The 21,823-nt window shown below is 40.1% G+C and overlaps 1 protein-coding gene across 7 annotated transcripts in view; it reads right to left on the bottom strand.

Annotated features, from left to right (window-relative positions):
• Window positions 1-21,823, bottom strand: part of GTDC1 (glycosyltransferase like domain containing 1) — a 523,084-nt gene that overhangs the window by 40,650 nt on the left and 460,611 nt on the right. Inside the window, exon 12 of one of the 7 annotated variants that reach the window (XM_060410061.1) lies at window positions 8,922-11,021. The exons of the other annotated variants lie outside the window; for them this stretch is intronic. Coding sequence (XP_060266044.1) covers window positions 10,981-11,021 — 41 coding nt within the window. The 3' untranslated portion in view covers window positions 8,922-10,980. Of the gene's footprint in view, window positions 1-8,921; window positions 11,022-21,823 lie in introns of those variants that run through there. 7 annotated transcript variants of the gene reach the window in all.

Genomic DNA, 21,823 nt, shown 5'->3' with positions numbered 1-21,823 from the left:
ACATAGGATCCTGTTTCAAGGATTAGATGCTCGAGAAACACTATGTAGTTAAATCACTGCTCCAAAGGTGGCCTGGTTTTAAAGGGCAATGTTGGACAGGCCGGTATATAATAGTATGAATGAAGAGGAGGAAGAATCAAAGACATTTTATAGCACTTTTTGTGTGCGTGTGGCTTGCTGAGGAAGGGAAGTCTGAAAACACTCCAGCTCTTCTGTTCTCTTTCTCCTCTGGGTGACTCTTCCTTCAAGGCCCAAGTTGCCCCCGAGACACTGAGTCTTTCCTCCTAGGAGGCCTATTGCATTTCTAGAGGACAAAGAGCTTATCGATGAATCATCTTCCTTTCTCCAGGGCCATTTCCTTCTCAACCTTGTCAGGCTTCTCTTCTGTGCATTTTCCTTTGTCCTACACTAATCAGACATGTAATTAGCTGGCAAAGAAAAGAAGAAGAAGCAGGGGCATCTGTCCTCTGTTTCACACAGTGGGTGGAGAGTGACCTTTCCAATCCTTTCCCAGTTTTTGGTGAAAACACACAGATTTGGACATGCATTTTGACTCAGGATTTTACTAATTCTTCCGATCTTGGATGAGCGGTTTAATTTCTCTGACTTCTTTGATTTAGAAAATGAAATAATCATTCATTGTTCATACATTTGTTGACTCTACGTATGAGCTGTGGATGAAATGTTTCTACTGTTCTGTCCAGCACACAATAGGTACATATAGTCCTTGATCTGTTCCTCCCATCATCACCCACAATGCCTCACGCCTTCTCCATCTCAGCACCCCACCCCTCACTCTGTCTTTCTCTGACCCACAGCATTTGTTGTTATTATACTCTCATTTATTTACTTCTTCAGCTTATTTTTGGCTGTGCTTCTCATTGCGGTGACTTCTCTGTGACTAGAGCACAGGCTCAGTAGTCGTGGCGCACAGGTTCAGTTGCTCCAAGGCATGTGGAATCTTCCTGGACCAGGGATCAGATCCATGTCTCCCGCACTGGCAGGTGGATGCATTACTGAGCTACCAGTGAAGCCCAATTCACAACTTCTTTACTCTTGCTCTTTGGGATACCATCATCTTATTTCTCCACTCTTGAAAATTTACTCTCTTTCATTTTGCTTTTATTTCCTTCTCTTCTGCTCATTGATTACTATTTTTTTCTTTTTGCTATTTCTCAGAGATTCTTTACCATCTTCCTCTCATCTCTTTTCTGTTTGGGGTTATAATAGGAGTAGAGAAGAGAGGAAGTTGTTAAAATTAAAATGAGGATCTCAAAGGAATGGAGAAAAAATAAATTAACATTTAAGAACCCTAGTGATAAGACTTCCCTGGCGGTTCAGTGGTTAAGACTCCACAATTCTAATACAGGGGACTAGGTTCCAACCTTGGTCAGGGAACTAAGATCCCACATGCTGTGTGGCCCAGCCAAAATAATAATATAAATAAGAAGAACTCTAGTGATAAAGTTCTGATATCATTTGCCTAAAGGAATTCAAAATAGTGTCAGTTCAGTTTAGTTCAGTTCAGTCGCTCAGCCGTGTCCGACTCTTTGTAACCCCATGGACGGCAGCATGCCAGGCCTCCTGGTCCATCACCAACTCCCGGAGTTCACACAAACTCACGTGCGTTGAGTTGGTGATGTCGTCCCCTTCTCCTCCTGCCTTCAATCTTTCCCAATATCAGGGTCTATTCAAATGAGTCAGTTCCTTACATCAGGTGGCCAAAGTGTGATATCAATCCATATGAATTATTTCTTTCTGTCTCTATGCTATAAGCACTATCTAAAATATGGAAACCAGTCATGTAAAAACAATATAGATAGGCCTGATGTGCTGCAGTCCATGAGGCCACAGAGTCGCACACAATTTAGCAGCTGAACAATGAACAGCAAAAGAAGAGTGTAATTTTCAGAAATTAAAGCAAAAAGGTCAAATGTACTAGTTACAAACTCGTGAGCACCACTGAAGAACAGAAGCAGAATATATAATTTCCATTTAATAGCAAAAAAAATAAAAATAAAAAACAAGGAAAAACCAATTAATCTAAATAAGAATAGGGAAAATAGCAAAATGAAACATGGTAAATAGAAATCATAAAGACAATTAAAGTAAATCCTTCTCCCTCTTTATGCATATATACACATTCTCTTGTTTCTGGTTCTCTGGAGAACCCTGACTAACAGAAGACGGTTGAAGGTTCACAAAGATAGTGACTTTTGGTAAGAAAAGGCATTGCATTCAATATTATGAGAGACAATAAGAATTGAAACTAACTAGTTGATTTGAGAAATGAGTGGCAAGACTGAAAATATCTTAAATACATAAACATGAGATAGCTTTGAATTGGCACGTTAAATATCAGTCAATTATAAGAAAAGTTCTTTTATATCTAAAACTAGAATTTCCAGTGAGATTAAAAAGAATAAGTAGAATGGCTTAGTATAACTTTTGCTAGAGAAAGATATGAAAAACTTAGTTTTATTCAGCATCTACTAGATATCCAGCAATTTTATGTACATAAAATGAGCACTTAATTATCATTTATTTTCACAATATTTATCACAATATAATTCATCACATCTAATGATCACAATATCCTGCTGGTTAGACTGAGTTTTAAGGAGATAAAGTCACTTGTCAATGGCTACTCAGAAAGCAATGGATTATGGGAGCTGGTAAGCCTGAAATCTGCAGGATAGACTGGAGACCCAGAAGAGTTGATGCTACATCTTGAGTCAGAAGGCAATCTGGAGGTAGAATTCCTTCTTTCTAGGGGGACCTCAGTCATTTCTCTTAAGACTTTCAGCTGACTGGATGAGGACTACCCACGTTGCTGCTGCCGCTGCTGCTGCTGCTGCTAAGTCGCTTCGGTCGTGTCCGACTCTGTGTGACCCTATGGACGGCAGCCCACCAGGCTCCCCAGTCCCTGGGATTCTCCAGGCAAGAACACTGGAGTGGGTTGCCATTTCCTTCTCCAGTGCGTGAAAGTGAAACATGAAAGTGAAGTCACTCAGTCATGTCTGACTCTTTGCGACCCCATGGACTGCAGCCCACCAGGCTCCTCTGTCCATGGGATTTTCCAGGCAAGAGCACTGGAGTGGGGTGCCATTGCCTTCTCCACTACCCACATTATGGAGGATAATCTGCTTTACTCAAAGTCTACTGAGTCCAAAAGAGTCACCCCTGAAAAAAATATCTTCACAGGAATATCAGACTTGGTGTTTGACCAAATCTTGGTTCCCCAGCCTAGCCCAGTTGACATCCACAATTAACCAGCCCATCAGGTCAGTTCAGTTCAGTTCAGTCGCTCAGTCGTGTCTGACTCTTTGCGACCACATGAATCGCAGCACGCCAGGCCTCCCTGCCCATCACCATCTCCCGGAGTTCACTCTGACTCACGTCCATCGAGTCCGTGATGCCATCCAGCCATCTCATCCTCTGTCGTCCCCTTCTCCTCCTGCCCCCAATCCCTCCCAGCATCAGAGTCTTTTCCAATGAGTCAACTCTTCACATGAGGTGGCCAAAGTACTGGAGCTTCAGCTTTAGCATCATTCCTTCCAAAGAAATCCCAGGGCTGATCTCCTTCAGAATAGACTGGCTGGATCTCCTTGCAGTCCAAGGGACTCTCAAGAGTCTTCTCCAACACCACAGTTCAAAAGCATCAATTCTTCGCTGCTCAGCCTTCTTCACAGTCCAACTCTCACATCCATACATGACCACAGGAAAAACCATAGCCTTGACTAGACGGACCTAAGTCAGCAAAGTAATGTCTCTGCTTTTGAATATGCTATCTATGTTGGTCATAACTTTTTTTCCAGGGAGTAAGCGTCTTTTAATTTCATGGCTGCAGTCACCATCTGCAGTGATTTTGGAGCCCCCCAGAATAAAATCTGACACTGTTTCTACTGTTTCCCCATCTATTTCCCATGAAGTGATGCGACCCGATGCCATGATCTTCGTTTTCTGAGTGTTGAGCTTTAAGCCAACTTTTTCACTCTCCTCTTTCACTTTCATCAAGAGGCTTTTTAGCTCCTCTTCACTTTTTGCCATAAGGGTGGTGTCATCTGCATATCTGAGGTTATTGATATTTCTCCCAGCAATCTTGATTCCAGCTTGTGTTTCTTCCAGTCCAGCGTTTCTCACGATGTACTCTGCATAGAAGTTAAATAAGCAGGGTGACAATATACAGCCTTGACGTCCTCCTTTTCCTATTTGGAACCAGTCTGTTGGTCCATGTCCAGTTCTAGCTGTTGCTTCCTGACCTGCATACAGATTTCTCAAGAGGCAGGTCAGGTGGTCTGGTATTCCCATCTCTTTCAGAATTGTCCACAGTTTATTGTGATCCACACAGTCAAAGCCTTTGGCATAGTCAATAAAGCAGAAATAGACGTTTTTCTGGAACTCTCTTGCTTTTTCCATGATCCAGCGGATGTTGGCAATTTGATCTCTGGTTCCTCTGCCTTTTCTAAAACCAGCTTGAACATCAGGGAGTTCATGGTTCACGTATTGCTGAAGCCTGGCTTGGAGAATTTTGAGCATTACTTTACTAGCATGTGAGATGAGTGCAATTGTGCAGTAGTTTGAGCATTCTTTTGCATTGCCTTTCTTTGGGATTGGAATGAAAACTGACCTTTTCCAGTCCTGTGGCCACTGCTGAGTTTGCCCATCACCTGATGGCAATTCAATTTGAGATCAGCTCTTTACCTTAAGGCTCCTGTCAGGGCCAAGCTCTCTGAGCTAGCCTGAAGATAGAACTCCTCTCCAGGGCATGACCATCTGCCAGCTGGTCAGTCTCAGAGGCATATAGCTCTGAGGAGAAAGGAGGCTGAAGAGTGGCTGGCTTGTGAGAAGCAGCAAGAGAAGTACCATCAGGGCCAGAGCATGTGATGAGGATGCAAAACTCTGTAATAAAAACACTGGCCATTAAAGAGACAAAAAGATAGCTGGATCTCTAGAGGTACACTCATGATATTTCAGTTCTCAACTGAGTCTTAAATGTGCAGTTGTGATTATATTTGAAGAATTTTCCAAAATCCTGAGACTTCTGACTGTAAGATTACCATTCTTACATATTGTCATATATGGTCTTAATCTATTTGGGAGGCTATAACAAAATACCATTAGATGGGGTGACTTATAAACAAAAGAAATTTATTTCTCACAGTTCTGGAAGCTAGATGTTCAGGATCAGGGTACCACCCTGGCCAGGTTCTGGTAAAGGCTTATTTCCTGGTTTGTAGATAGCCGTCTTCCAGATGCATCTTTACATGTGGAAGGGGATACGGAGCTCTCTGGGGTCTCTTATATTGAGACTAATTCCATTCATGAGAATTTTAGGACCAAAGGCCCTCCCTCCTTATACCATTACATAAAGCATTAGGATTTCAATGGACTTCCCCAGTGGCGCTAGTGGTAAAGAACCTGCCTGCCAATGTAGGAGACATAACAGGTGTGGGTTCCATTCCTGGGTCGGGAACATCCCCTGGAAGAGGGCACGGCAACCCACACCAGTGTTCTTACATGGAGAATCCCATGAACAGAGGAGCTTGGCGGGCTATGGTCCATAGGGTCGCAAAGAGTGGGACATGACTAAAGTGACTTAACAGCAGCATTTCAATATAGGTATTGGTGGAGGTGGGGGGATGGGGAGGCGGTAGAGCATAAACAAACATTCAGGTCATAGCCTAGATCGTTATACAGGGCCAGTGACCCAGATTTTCTAGTTGCAGAGCTTGGCTTGCCAGCCTCCTAACCTGGGGCAATTATTTTGACAATTTAAACCCCAGTTTTCGTACCTGTTAAATGAAAATAATAATATCATCTACTTTAAGGTTGTAGTGAAAATTAAATAAGACAATCAATATATCTAAAGCAATAAACATCGTGCTTGGCCAATAGTAAGTGTTTCATGAAAGTTAGCTGTTATCAATTCTATCCATCTCCTCCATCAGTACCATGCTGAAAAGTTAACTTCTGGCCACTACAAATGTCTCTTGTTTTTGATGTTTCTATGATAGGTTTTTAAGTTATGTGCTTGTGGGTAAATTTTTATTTTGTTTCATTTGTTTATCCTGTAACTTTTGGGGTGCCCATTAAGAGATAAGAACATGTATGTAATGTCTTTTAAACTCCCCATAAAGTCTGACAATTCCTAGTGACTTTTAGTAACACTAATAAGTGTTTATTGAGAACACATTATGGTCAGGGTATCACTCTAGGTGCTACCGTGGACTGTGCTATTCACTATCGTGGATGAATGCATTTATCATTAAGAAAACTTTTCATAAAGTTTTTATACAAAGTCTCAGTACAGAAGTAAGAGTGTAATAATGTGATTCTGAAAGGCATACAACTGTATGTCTACCTGGGAGGGACACAGACTTAAGGTTCAGTGAGTCATGTTTAGTTTTCAGTGTCTACAGAATGCCCGCTATGTGCGTGCAGGACAATCCTTAGCTTCAAAGGTGTTAGAAGATGACTTACCTTAAAGATGTAGTCTTTGTTTATTAGCTTTTGTTTGGGGAGGTGATCTATGATTGTGAAGTTTTATTAAATCCTAGCAGCATTCTTGACACTAAACAAACAGTGAGTTGCTAATCACAGCATGGGTCATTTATTTTCTGTTTTGGGTCACTTCTTTTCTCTATTGAAGGAAAGGAACATGACAGCTCTCTGTTAATAATGCCAAACTCAAAAATCCATTTTCTTTCTAAAATCTGAGTATTATGTCCCTTTAACCACACCTCCTTTTTAAACCTGGCATTCATTTCTCCCCATATTTTTCAAGATCCTACTTAGTAACTAAGACATGCCCCCTGAAAGAATCGAGAGGTTAAAGGAAACCTGAGCCACCATTACCAGTCCCTACAAGCAGAGAGTAGACTATGCTTTCAGAGCTGCTAGGTACATTCTCCCTTAGCCCTCCTTCCTCACAGAACCCGAAGAGCAAAACAATACATCGCCCCATGAATATATTATCAGCACCAACTTGACAGCCTCGTTGTTGATGACACTGGTTGTACTTCATTTCCCTCCTGTAATCCAAAACCAGATCCAGCCCCCCGGGCCCAGACTGGGGCTGTACAGCAGCTGAAGGGCCAACTGCCAATGGGTCTGGAACAGAGTGTTTCCAGCCTCAGCACCTGACTTCCTGGCTGCCTCCATGTCAGGTCTCATTGGTTGATGTGGCAGCTGTGATTCTGACAACGAGCTTGGTGTTGGGTCAAGTTTTTGTTTGGCTGACTTACTCCCATAGAAGCCATTTTCCTTGACTCACCCTTGATTACTGAAAATACTCTTTATCACCTTTTAAAATCGTGTGATATCCATAAGCAAAAATTGGGATTAACATTTTTGAAAGCATTACCCATGACCGATTTTTTTTTTTTAATGCTGAAATGCAAGAAGTAAAGCTAGAGGCAGCTCAGTCCTGTGTTTAGCACAGTGGTGTATCAAATACCATTTGTAACTTCAGAATAAAATGCACAGCTTTTTTCCTTGATCTTAGGAACCTGGATGCAATGATCACCTATGGAAACAGTTTATAGATGCAAAAGTATGTAGTGTTTTATGTATTAGAAAGCTTGTGAGACTCCTCCTTTAAAAGACTTAATAATTGTGTTCTAATATAAAGAATGTGAAATAAAAACATGTATAACTTTATTGATAAAACGGGGCTTTCATTCAATAGTTATAAGACAGGATACTTGCAAAACTTGCTTACACAAGGGAAAAGGTCTCCATGCTACAGCTTTCTTTATAATCCGAACATCATCCTCTCCCCCAAAACAGACTGAAATAATTAATGTTCAAAGTATGAAAATTCTATATGTTATAACTTATTTATGCTTTGTTAACAAAAGGCCAAATTGAATGCCAGCACTTGAGATATTGAAAATAATGCCACATGTCTTGATAAAATAATTTTTTATTTTTATTGATTCTCCTTCTTATATGTTGATATTTTAAAGAACTATATTGTTTTTAGTATACATATTTATAAAATATCTAAATATTAAAGAAATACACAAAGTAGAAAATAAAAGTCTAACCACAGATATTTTAATATGAACAGCTTGATGAATAATCCTTCAAATTTTCTTGCTATATTCCAATGTATATGGACATAATCTTTACCAAATGATTTTGAATACTTCTTAGACTTTTTTTCATTTCAAAATCTCTAAAATTACCTTATTCTTTGAATACAAACATAATAGTGGGGAATAAGAATATTATAGTCAGTCATGTCCAACTCTTTGTGACTTCATGGACTATCCATGAAATTTTCCAGGCAAGAATACTGGAGTCAGTTGCTGAGCCCTTCTCCAGGAGCTCTTCCTGACCCAGGGATGGAAGCTGTGGCTCTTAGGTCTCCTGCACTGGCTGGCAGGTTCTTTACCACTAGTGGTACCTGGGAAGCTCTGTACAATATATATGAATATTAATAGAGTAAGTTCATGGCTTCACAACCAAATGGCTTGACTGAATCTGGATCCTAGCTTCACTATTAGTTATTCTGTGACTTTGATAGGTCATTTTCTCTGCAATCCACTTTCTAAACTTATAAGGTGTGATGTTAACAATACCTCCTTGAAATGGTTGTCATTAAGGATAAGGAATTGCTGCTTGGTGTTGGTAGACATGCCACCATGAGAGTACTGCTACCACAGATGTTTGATATCTTATTATTAATTTCATGTTGATGGACATATGGAGTGATTGCAATTTTTATTCTCATACATCATGCACTGGTGAACATCCTCCTAAGTAGAATGCTGTATTTCTGAAGAGTACATTTTAGAAGTGTAATTTTCTAATCAAAGATGATATACATTTAAAAATGATAGATATTGTTGCAAAATCATCCCCTAAAAGTAACTATTTACTCTATGAATACAAGTGAATGAAAAAAAACGGGATCATGAGAAATATTTTATTAAGACTTTCATCTATGCATCAAAAATGCATACACTTTTTTATACAAAAAAGTAGGGGATTACTGTAACACAACATAAGTAACACTCATTTTATATTATCCATAAAAATCAGAAAGCTTTTTATGCATAATTCTCATGATTTTCAGTTCTGCAAGGCTTTGAGTCCCTCTTTCTCCAGAGAAAGAATTCATAGCATATTGTCTTCCTATAATCAGTTATTATTTATTAACTGTAGAACATAATATTCCATCAGGCAGCTACTCATAAATATCTACCAATCAGATGTGTAACAAATGCTTACTAAAATTAATAAGTTATGAAACAGAACAATTATGTCATATTCTACAGGTGTGGTAGCAGTATTTCTGAAATCCAAATTGAACATGGCCTGACCACTCCATTACATATTCAGAATTTGAGATGGTTCCAGCTACTTTTCTGCAGTTACACCAGAGCCCAAAGAGGAAAAAAAAAAAAAATACTGAAAGCAAATGCCTCTACTGTCCGGTAATACATAGTATACCTGTGGTCTGAGAGGCTATGCCCTCAAGCAGTGAGCACTGAATAGTTTACAGCTTCTGAAAATACTTACACATTTCTTTCTAGTTCTTCAGCATACAGCTCATTTGAGGCTTTGTCAGGGATCATAACATCTGATGCAATGACAGTAATATCTATCTCTATGTATCAAAACAGAGTCCAAAAATTTTTTTTAAATAAAGAAGAAATCTGACATCACATTAACAGAAAGGTAAAGATAAACGTTTATATTGGAGAAGTGGTCTATAGGCAAATGTGTTCTCATATACAGTACCGCAAATACTGTGTTCTTTACAAAGTTGTATTAGCTCTCTATGTTCTGTGTTGTTGACATGCCCTAACACCTCTGCACATGGAACTTTAAAATATAATAATATTTAAATATTATCACTGAGACTTTTACCTCACCATTTCTCAGAATAGGTTTGAGAAATGTGGCACTGATATTTTTCAACCTCAAGTGAAATTTTTTTCAAAAAATGGGAATTTGGGGACAAATAAGTGAATGCAGATTTGTATTTTAAAAAGAGTTATCCAAGAACAATATTGCTTTATATAGTTTCATGTTTAACATGTTTCAAACATAATTAATTTTCTACCTTATCTTAATTTTATTTTTTTACCTTATATTAATTAAAAACTACAATTTGTCTATAAGAATATGAGCCTGATTCTTTGGAAGTAATGTTCAGTTGGTGTTATTGGTATCATAAGAGTTTTAGAGTATATTATAGAATATTCTGGCACTAGACACTAAATTGAAATTTTAAAGAAAATGTTGGAAATAGCTGTAAGGGGGAAAAAAGTAGCCTTTTAAATCTAATTTGTTATGCACCACAGTAGGGTAATGGATGCAATGAAAGTTCTTTTATTGAGTTCCCATGTCCAAAAGGTATTTAGGTAGCAAAGGATGTTAAGCAGACCCCCTGCAATCCACCTTTAACCGCAGATAGCAGGAAATAAGGTATATAGGTCTGTGTCCTCCTGGTTTTTATTTCCTCGGGAGAACAGCTCATGCAAAGGACACCTTAGGCTGCTTAGCCGATCACAAAGGGTACACTAGACACCCTTGCTGGCTGCTTGAATAGCCTGATCAGAAGGGTGGCCGAAACCATACCGGGAGTTCAATCCTTCAGGTGGGTCTTTTCAAATTCCAATAGAGAGAAGTTCCTGGAGAATTGGTAAGGATTTCACTAGTCCCCAGCAGGTTTGAGATCAAAAGCTTTGGTTAAATAAAAGCCTGCTGGGAAATCTTAAAACTTCTTTGTGATGTAACTTTAAAAAGTTAATACAAAGAACCCTTAGACTGAAGCCATAACAGCATGAACAAAGAGTATATCAAAACTGATTCCATTAAGGGAAAGCGGACATACAAATTCACTTAATTTAAAGAGCAATCCAGTTATATTACTGTGTGAGAGAATAGAACTGAGACCATACCATCGAGCCCATTTAGAAGATGTGCTCATTTCTTGTTACATATGCCAGACTTCATTCTTGGTCATTCAGATATGCTTTCTAAACAACTTACACATTCATTTTCTGAAAGGAGAAAGAGTGATGCGCATTTAAATTCATTCCTCAAGAAGATACTTTTAAAACAAATTAAAATTAAACTTGATGGGGACCCATCCGTCAGTTGGTTATCTCTTTTTCATGGTGTCAAACTGCTAATTGCCCATCCTCCTTAAAATAATAAACCTTCAATTGATATTGATTAGTAGATCATTAATGAATGCATTAATTAAAAGGTAATTTTATAATTAACACCAATTCATTTTTTGGCAAGTCACACAGTTTTATTAACTGAAGTCATCAGTTAATATTTTCATTGAAATATTTTACTTCATCAACAACCCCCAAAAAACCTTTATTTGGTTTTAATGTCTGAATTTTGCACTTTGTTTTAAACCTTTCAAGACATTTTCATGTACTCGATGTCTCACATTTTCACATTAGTCATGTGAGATGAGGTTAACAGGTTAAGCATTGTTTTTCTTTTTCTTTTTAATAAATAGGGATACTGAAGTGCACTTATAGGACAAATGGCATGCTCTCCACTGCACAGCTATTTAGAGAAGGCTCAGACTAGGACCCATAGCTCCCAATTTCAAAGCTACAAAGTTTTCAATTGAGCAATGTCTCACAGACTTTGGAATGCAATTGCAGCTTATATTAAAAGATAAAGTGAGGCATATGAAAAATTTTAAGAGTCTACTTGAGCAAAAACCAATTTGAATTAAGTAGCATTCAATATTGCAAATAGAAAGTACCTCTGAGGAGCTGTACAAAATGAAAGACTTTTGTAGACAGAAGGGAGCAGGAATAAGGGTGTTATACTAAGCTAAAAAGTGGGTTGGTTATTGTAAGATTATTTTCCTTTAGGGGATAGCAGGGATCTACCCGGAGAAGGTGATGGCACCCCACTCCAATACTCTTGCCTGGAAAATCCCATGGACAGAGGAGCCTGGTAGGCTGCGGTCCATGGGATCGTGAAGAGTCAGACACGACTGAGCGACGCCCCTTTCACTTTTCCCTTTCATGCATTGGAGAAGGAAATGGCAACCCACTCCAGTGTTCTTGCCTGGAGAATCCCAGGGACTGGGGAGCCTGGTGGGCTGCCATCCATAGGGTCACACAGAGTCGGACAAGACTGAAGTGACTTAGCAGCAGCAGCAGCAGGGATCTACCAGGGTTTCCCATAGTGGCAAAGAACCTGCCTGCCAAACCAGGAGACCCAGGTTTGACCCCTGGGTTGGAAAGATCCCCTTGAGGAGGGCATGACAACCCACTTCAATATTCTTGCCTGGAGAATCACATGGACAGAGGAGCCTGGTGGGCTACAATCCCATTGGGTTGCAAAGAGTCAGACATGACTGAAGCAACTTAGCATGCAGCACGTAGGGATCTAGCAGGCAGATTATGATTATTAGTTATTCATCAAATCCCTTATGATTATACAGTGGAGTAGATTTAAGGGCCTAGATCTGATAGATAGAGTGCCTGATGAACTATGGAATGAGGTTCATGACATTGTACAGGAGACAGGGATCAAGACCATCCCCATGGAAAAGAAATGCAAAAAAGCAAAATGGCTGTCTGGGGAGGCCTTACAAATAGCTGTGAAAAGAAGAGAGGTGAAAAACAAAGGAGAAAAGGAAAGATATAACCATCGGAATGCAGAATTCCAAAGAATAGCAAGAAGAGATAAGAAAGCCTTCTTCAGCGACCAATGCAAAGAAATAGAGGAAAACAACAGAATCAGAAAGACTAGAGATCTCTTCAAGAAAATTAGAGATACCAGGGGAACATTTCATGCAAAGATGGGCTCAATAAAGGACAGAAATGGTATGGACCTAACAGAAGCAGAAGATATTAAGAAGAGGTGGCAAGAATACACAGAACTGTACAAAAAAGATCTTCATGACCCAGATAATCATGATGATGTGATCACTAATCTAGAGCCAGACATCTTGGAATGTGAAGTCAAGTGGGCCTTAGAAAGCATCACTACAAACAAAGCTAGTGGAGGTGATGGAATTCCAGTTGAGCTGTTTCAAATCCTGAAAGATGCTGCTGTGAAATTGCTGCACTCAATATGCCAGCAAGTTTGGAAAAGTCAGCAGTGGCCACAGGACTGGAAAAGGTCAGTTTTCATTCCAATCCCAAAGAAAGGCAATGCAAAAGAATGCTCAAACTACTGCACAATTGCACTCATCTCACATGCTAGTAAAGTAATGCTCAAAATTCTCCAAGCCAGGCTTCAGCAATACATGAACCATGAACTCCCTGATGTTCAAGCTGGTTTTAGAAAAGGCAGAGGAACCAGAGATCAAATTGCCAACATTCACTGGATCATGGAAAAGCAAGAGAGTTCCAGAAAAACGTCTATTTCTGCTTTATTGACTATGCCAAAGGCTTTGACTGTGTGGATCACAATAAACTGTGGACAATTCTGAAAGAGATGGGAATACCAGACCACCTGACCTGCTTCTTGAGAAATCTGTATTCAGGTCAGGAAACAACAGTTAGAACTGGACATGGACCAACAGACTGGTTCCAAATAGGAAAAGGAGTACATCAAGGCTGTATATTGTCACCCTGCTTATTTAACTTCTGTGCAGAGTACATCATGAGAAACGCTGGACTGGAAGAAACAAGCTGGAATCAAGATTGCCAGGAAAAATATCAATAACCTCAGATATGCAGATGACACCACCCTTATGGCAAAAAGTGAAGAGGAGCTAAAAAGCCTCTTGATGAAAGTGAAAGAGGAGAGTGAAAAAGTTGGCTTAAAGCTCAACATTCAGAAAACGAAGATCATGGCATCCGGTCCCATCACTTCATGGGAAATAGATGGGAAACAGTGGAAACAGTGTCAGACTTTATTTTTGGGGGCTCCCAAATCACTGCAGATGGTGATTGCAGCCATGAAATTAAAAGACGCCTACTCCTTGGAAGAAAAGTTATGACCAACCTAGATAGCATATTCAAAAGCAGAGACATTACTTTGCCGACTAAGGTCCATGTCGTCGAGGCTTTGGTTTTTCCTGTGGTCATGTATGGATGTGAGAGTTGGACTGTGAAGAAGGCTGAGCGCTGAGGAATTGCTGCTTTTGAACTGTGGTGTTGGAGAAGACTCTTGAGAGTCCCTTGGACTGCAAGGAGATCCAACCAGTCCATTCTGAAGGAGATCAGCCCTGGGATTTCTCTGGAAGGAATGATGCTAAAGCTGAAGCTCCAGTACTTTGGCCACCTCATGCGAAGAGTTGACTCACTGGAAAAGACTCTGATGCTGGGAGGGATTGGGGGCAGGAGGAGAAGGGGACGACAGAGGATGAGATGGCTGGATGGCATCACGGACTCGATGGACGTGAGTCTGAGTGAACTCTGGGAGTTGGTGATGGACAGGGAGGCCTGGCGTGCTGCAATTCATGGGGTCTCAAAGAGTCAGACATGACTGAGCAACTGAACTGAACTGAATATGGAGATTCCTGATGGACTGGTCTAAGATTCCATTTCTATGAAAGCTAAAACTGTAATTAAGTCTCAGTTTGGTGATACAGTGTTTATCATAAGCGATCACATTTGGAGCATGTTGTCTTATTTTTAACACTTAATTCACACACAGTGAGATTCATCCCAAAGAACTCTTTTCAAGGGTGGTTACTATGGACCATGAATATCCCCAGATTCTCATACTGATAGATGGAGAAACTGTTCCTTCTACCATATTCAGTTTTTCTCTTCTTCACTCCTCTCTTTCATTTCTCTTCCTCAGGTGTTCTTCTGTGAGTCATCTGATTAATGATTGGAAAATGAAGAAACTGGCAGATTAAGTCAATCTCTGTGGGGAAAGTATAAGAATCTTTGGGGGCAAGTACTCTTTCAATGAACCGTCCCAGTGATTTTTACCCCTGCCAGCCTCAACTTTCTTTAGTCTCTTAAAAAATATGAACAAAGCTCTCAACTGACTAGCTCTATTGAAAGCAAACAGACAGTCTTTGAGAGTTTTGTGTTCTTACAGTCTCCTCTGAAACAGCTGAGCCAGCAGCCCCATCCATTCCAGGTGTGTGATCATATGTTGGTCTGCTCTCAGCTAATGATTTCCTATTCGTGTCTGTCCTGACAGAATGTTCACTCAGGTAGGTGTTCTACTGAACAATTAGCCCTTTGTGATAAACAAAACAAAACAAAACAAAACTCAGTAATGAAGGGAAGACATGTTTACTAAATCTTTGCTTCCCTAATATGCTTATGTAAGTATATTTACATACACATTTATACAGATTGTATATGTGTTCAAACAAATATAGTTCACCTATGAGGTTTTATTAGAATATAAACATTCTGCTCAAACACTAGCTCCATTTTCAGGCAGAACTATGTGAACTAGCTTATCTTGATACCTTGTATACTTTCAAAGGCACCCTAAGACCTTGCTATGCCTAAAGTTATTGCTTACTTGTGGAGTGCTTTGAATTTTTAAATCCATTCCAATGTGTTACTGCCTATTCTCATATTGGAACCCCAGTCTTGAATTCCAAAAATTCAAAACTCACTACTCTAGGAAATAAGTAATTTGAACATTAAATGTATTCTATGAGCACCTGGCGAACTATCACCAAGATTCTGGACTCCAAATAAGTTATTTTAAAAATATATGTTATAGAATCAATCTCAAGACATTTACACTTTTGTAGTGGAAAAAGTACCTGCAGAGATAACATACAAATTCATGAACTGTTCAATAATTTTAAACGGATGCTCCCTCCTCTGTGACTCCACCTAACCTTAAATGTGCCATGCTGTGCCTAGTCTATTCAGTCATGTCTGACTCTTTGTGACCCCATGGACTGTACCCCACCAGGCTCCTCTGTCCACGCGGATTCTTCAGGCAAGAATTGGAGTAGGTTGCCATACCCTCTTCCAGGGGATCTTCCTAACCCAGGGATAGAGCCCAGGTCTTCTGCATTGCAGAAAGATTCTTTATCATCCGAGCTACCAGGGAAGCCCATGGATACTGGAGTGGGTAGCCTAGCCCTTCTCCAGGGGAATTTTCCCAACCCAGGAATCAAACCAGGATCTCCTGCATTGACGGTGGATTCTTTATCAGCTGAGCTACCAGGGAAGCCCCATATCTTAAATACATCTACTGTAATATAATATTTATACACGTTATTTCAGGGATCCCCCAAGCCTGAGTTGTGGACAAGTACTGGTCCATGGCCTGTTAGGAACCTGGTCACACAGGTGAGTGGCAGGTGAGTGGCACTCCCCATTGCTCTCATTACCTCCTGAAACATCCCCACCTCCATCGTCTATGAAAAAATTGTCTTCCAAGGAACCTGCCCCTTGTGCCAAAAAGGTTGGGAATTGCTGTTTTACTTCACGTGGAGTTTCATGTGTCTTTCTCATCAGAGTCAGAGACTCTTATTTATTATTGCTTCTTCACAGTGACTAACACAGAACACATGATAGGTGCTTAATAAATGTTAGCTGAGCTAATTAAAACTAGATGAGCACCTGGAGGACAAGAAGAACAGATGATTATGTGCGGATTTTTTTTCAGTGTCCAAAACAGGAAAAGCAAAAATTAATATCTAGAATTATTTTCAAAGGGAAAATAGCTACCTTTTCTGACTGCTAAATTATACATCTCACTGGAAAATATTCAAATATCTCAAGATAATTCCTCTATAGAGAAAATCAGTTTTTATGATTTGGTGTGTGTATATATATGTATATATATATATATATATATATCTCAGCTGTTAATCCATGTGCTTACAAGGTTAACTTAAAAAATTGGAGTCATAGTATGTACATTTTGTTCAATGACTAACTAAAAATTTAACGTTATATTTCTGATTCCTTTCCATGATACAAGTGTTTCCGTTTAACTGGCTATGGTAGCCTCTATTTTGTGTATTTCATTATGTATTTAATTCTATTGACAGGTATTTAGGTTATATTCAATTTTTATTCTTATAAACAGTGCTTCAATAAATATCTTTTAACATCTTTGCAAATTCAGATTTATTTTCTTGGCACAAATTCTTAGACATGGAATGGACTTAAAATGTTAAACTATGTTGTTAAATTATTCTAGAAAAAAGGATGTGCCAATTTACACTCCCACCAACTGTGTGTAAGCCATTTTCTCTATAACCTTGCCTGGATATAATTCATTTTAAAAATCTTTGTTAATCTAATAAGGAAAGACGTTTCATTGGTTATTGTTGTTATTGTTTTTCCATTGTTGCTTTAAATCCTAGACTACTTAGGGACCTTTTAAATAAATCAGTTCTTGATAAATCACACATGGCCCACCCATGAAACATGTTCAGTACCAAATTAACTCTCCTCTTCTACTCAGTTGCGTTTTCTTTCTCTGCACTAGCCCTAAATATGAATCAAAGAAACAAGAAGATCTTAATGTTAGGGTAAACATACCTGCTGCTGCTGCTGCTAAGTCGCTCTAGTCGTGTCCGACTCTGTGCAACCCCACAGATGGCAGCCCACCAGGCTCCCCCATCCCTGGGATTCTCCAGGCAAGAACACTGGAGTGGGCTGCCATTTCCTTCTCCAATGCATGAAAGTGAAAAGTGAAAGGGACGTCGCTCAGTCGTGTCTGACTCTTTGTGACCCCATGGACTGCAGCCCACCAGGCTCCTCTGTCCATGGGACTTTCCAGGCAAGAGTACTGGAGTGGGGTGCCATTACCTAGGAGAGCTCAAATATATATATATTTTTTTCATAAATAAAATCTAAAACTAAAATGTGTTTGGTTATTGACTAAATTGTTTTATCATAGTTCCCCTCTATTAATGTGGATAACTGAGTAAATGATAAAATAATTTACAATTATATAACCCTGTTGCTGGTGAAGGCAATGGCACCCCACTCCAGTACTCTTGCCTGGAAAGTCCCATGGACAGAGGAGCCTGGTAGGCTACAGTCCATGGGGTCGCTAAGAGTCAGACACGACTGAGCGACTTCACTTTCACTTTTCACTTTCATGCATTGGAGAAGGAAATGGCAACCCACTCCAGTATTCTTGCCTGGAGAATCCCAGGGAAGGGGGAGCCTGGTGGGCTGCCGTCTATGGGGTCGCACAGAGTCGGACACGACTGAAGCGACTTAGCAGCAGTAGCAGCAACCCTGTTGTAGGAACAAGCCTACAAATCACATCTAATCACAAGCCTACAAATCACACACAAACCTACCTCTAAGTTTTTTGAAGGCTCTACTGGGATTGTTAACAATTTGACCACAAAGTCTAGAACTCAAGAAGCTGCTGACATGATGTGGCAGTGTGAAAAAGTCTGTGAAACAAGAGAGAGGTGTCTAAGAATATAGCACTCATGACATGAATAAAAACCATTTTATGTTTATAAAGTATAGATGCCAAACCTTGCCTTGGAAAAAGAGATAGCACCTTTATACCTCAAAGCTTTACAACCTTATCCCAAGGAGTAAACACTGGTCAATATTTCTTGCTCATGAATAATGGTAAGGTCTTTGTGAGAAGGTCTTACAGATTTCACAAATTTCTTTGTGGACTGGATCAGCTCTTCCTTATAGCCTTGCAGTGAGAATGAAATCTATATTTTGAAGATCGGTGTGAAAAGCTCGAGCCCCACAACTCACCACAAAAAGGAGCTGCAGTGAGCTGTCAAGCATGTTCACTGAGAGAACATGTCTATTGCTATACAGCAAACCCAAACTTTAGTGACTTAAAGTGTTAGTTGCTTAGTCATGTCTGACTCTTTGTAACCCCATGGACTGTAGCCTGCCAGGCTCCTCTGTCTGTGGGATTCTCCAGGAAAGAATAGTGGAGTGGGTAGCCATTCCTTTCTCCAGGGGATCTTCCTGACCCAGGGATGGAACCTGGGTCTCCTGCATTGCAGGCAGATTCTTTACCATCTGAGCCATCTGGGAATGCCAGTGACTCAAACCACACACATTTACTATCTTGCAGTTTCTGTGGGTTTAGATTCTAAGGAGAGCCTAGCAGGGTCCCTGGCTTCAGGGTCTCTCAGGAGGCTATAATCTAGACGTCAGCTGGTGCCACGGTCACGTTGGAGGAGACAGATTTGCTTTAATGCTCACTTTAGCAGTTGCCTGGATTCAGTTCTTCGTGGGCTATTGGAATGGTTTCAGCTTCTAGATGGCCATTGGTCAGAGGCTGCTCTTGGTCAGATATGGCTTTCCAACATGGACACTTGGTTCCTCAAAGTCAGCAAGAGAGAGACACTGCTAGCAAACCAGAAGTCATGGTCTTCTGTAACCTAATAGCTTTGTTCATATTCTGTTCTTTAAAAGCAAGTCACTAGGTTCAAGGCAGGGGAAGGGGTGAACTGTACAAGTTAGTGAATACTGGGAATCAGGGAGGGCTTCCCGGATACCACTAGTGGTAAAGAACCTGCCTGCCAATGCCACAGAGGTAAGAGATGTGGGTTCGATTTCTGGGTCAGGAAGATCCCCTGGAGGAGGGCATGGCAACTCACTCCAATATTCTTGCCAGGAGAATTCCATAGACAGAGGAGCCTGGCGGGCTGCGGTCCTTGGGGGTCACAAAGATCTGGACACGACTGAATTAGCACAGGGAGTCAGGGATCATTGGAGGCTACCTTAGAAGGGTCTACCACAGAGGGTGGCTGCTCAGTTAATAACGGGCATAAAGGACACTGGGGAAAAGTGGAAAGGAGAGTGTCAGCAGACAAGGTAGGAGAGAAATTCCTTGGGAAAAGGCTCACAATAAGTGATACATACACTGTCAATGAACAAAGTTGAATCTGGGGGTCTCTAGCCCCCTTGGCAAAATGTGTTAAGTCTCAGATCAAATCAGTATGTACCATGTTAAACCACTACTTCTCATATTACGTATTATTGGGGAAAATAAAAATAGTTAAAATGGGTGACAATGGCAAAATAATGGGTAACAGAGAAACACAACCTCAGTCAAGAGGGAAAATATTCCATAACTAATATAAAAAAGGACTGTAATGCTTATTCTCTCAAAATGTGTATCTAACAATTGAGAAAGTGAAATTAATGACATTCAAAATACTCTGTATTAATCTGTATTTATTCTATCTAAACATGCACCCATGCCATTTATTTGTCATTTGTCGAGCTTAAATTTTGAGTTTGTCTTGTCAAGACTGCAGACTTCATGATTATTTAATGTTTACCTTTCTTTTGCACCTGCCACTCACTTTGATAGGATAGTTGGTTCAAGGTAAGGATATATTGGAGTTTATAAAACAAAATAGAGAAAATACAGCTTACTGACTTATGTGGGGAAGGAGGTTTATAATCATAACTAGGATTTTTATTATAATGGCTGTTCTAGTAAGTTAAGTTAATCAGCTGAGTGTTTGCAAGGATGGGTTATGTACATGTTTATATAATAACAAAAATGAACAGAGATTTAGCAGATAAATTGTCTTAACAGGTTTTGCCTGGTTTTAGTACAAAAACTTACTAATTAGTGCAAGTGTTGCAATCATCTTTATGACATTCCCTGAAGATGGCACTTTAAGGGTTATGCCATCTGCTGATTGACAGCAGCCATAATTCCATACAATGAGACTGTATCATATTGTTTGAAGTGAGGTGATATTCATCTCTTGAAACTGATCAAACATATCATTGCATCAAACAGTAGTACAATATAATCACACTGTACGTGGAGGCTTCCAAGGCTGATCCTCATGCTGTACTCTTTTCCCTTGGACTTCTCTCATAGCACTTGTGACACACCACTGCATCCACACTTTCCTTTAAGAACTCAGAAGCCACCAAAGAGAGAAATCTGCATAAAATCGTGGTTTGGTTATGCTGTGTGAGTGTTCATTTGTCGACTGCTTCCGAATTACAAATTTCCTTCCACAAAGATCTCCCTAAGTATACAAATAAAAACCTGGTAAGACCAAGATAAAAAGAGAAGATTCCAAACAGGGCAGAAAATAATTCAAATGCCTTTTATTTGTCTTCCAGAAACAAGCAAACATGGAAGACATGTCTTTCGTAAAAAATACTTTTTAGTGTCAGAAACTTCCAAGGGTTTTCCCCCTAATGTACTGTTTTGCAAAGTCACTTACTTTATGTACTGACTTTGGGGCTATTGCAGCTGCAGATGAAAATTATATTAGAACCTATTCTACTAGTCGTAGTTGCTGCTGATCTTGGAAAAGCAATGCTAGGATGGGCAGAAATAAATGAGGGTGATTTGTCCTCTTAGTGGCATTTTTTAGTGGTATGAAATTCTATAACACAGTAGCTTTTAGACTACTAACAGCTGTGATGTAATTTAGGAACTGCCCTTTAATTATCCCTCCATCTATCTCTCCATCCATCCATTCAGTAACTTGTAAAAAAGCCATGGGATTATGTTCACAATAGTTTACAAACAGGATGCTAGGATGGGAGCCATCACCTGTTCACACTGACATTCACTAAGATGTGTTACCACTTCTGGTCCTCCAGTGTTGATCTGTGTGAATCTCTGAGATGTCGCCATCCTACCTGGACCTTATTAATTTGTCTGAGCCAGCCCTAGCCCTAACCTGTTAGGTTTAATGTCCTTAGCCTTCTGGGCCTGTAGAAACTGGTGGCTCTTTCAGAGACGCACTGGGATGGCAGGAGCACAGAGGCACTCTCTGATTGGTTACCTGAGCATCACACTGCGACCACTCCAGCTGCTTCTGCATTGTGGTGGGCACAGGTGAGGCTAGAGGTTTCCGGAATTCCCCCAAGATAGACCAGAGAGCTCTCTGTTCCCAGATTCTGCTGATCATGGGCATTTCTTCCAAATCAGGTGCAGAAGAGCAGGG

This window comes from Ovis aries, chromosome 2 (assembly GCF_016772045.2).
Source record: "Ovis aries strain OAR_USU_Benz2616 breed Rambouillet chromosome 2, ARS-UI_Ramb_v3.0, whole genome shotgun sequence".
Taxonomy (NCBI): Eukaryota; Metazoa; Chordata; class Mammalia; order Artiodactyla; family Bovidae; genus Ovis; species Ovis aries.
The sequence above is the reverse complement of the archived record's forward strand: the minus strand, read 5'-3'. Positions and strand labels throughout refer to the sequence as shown.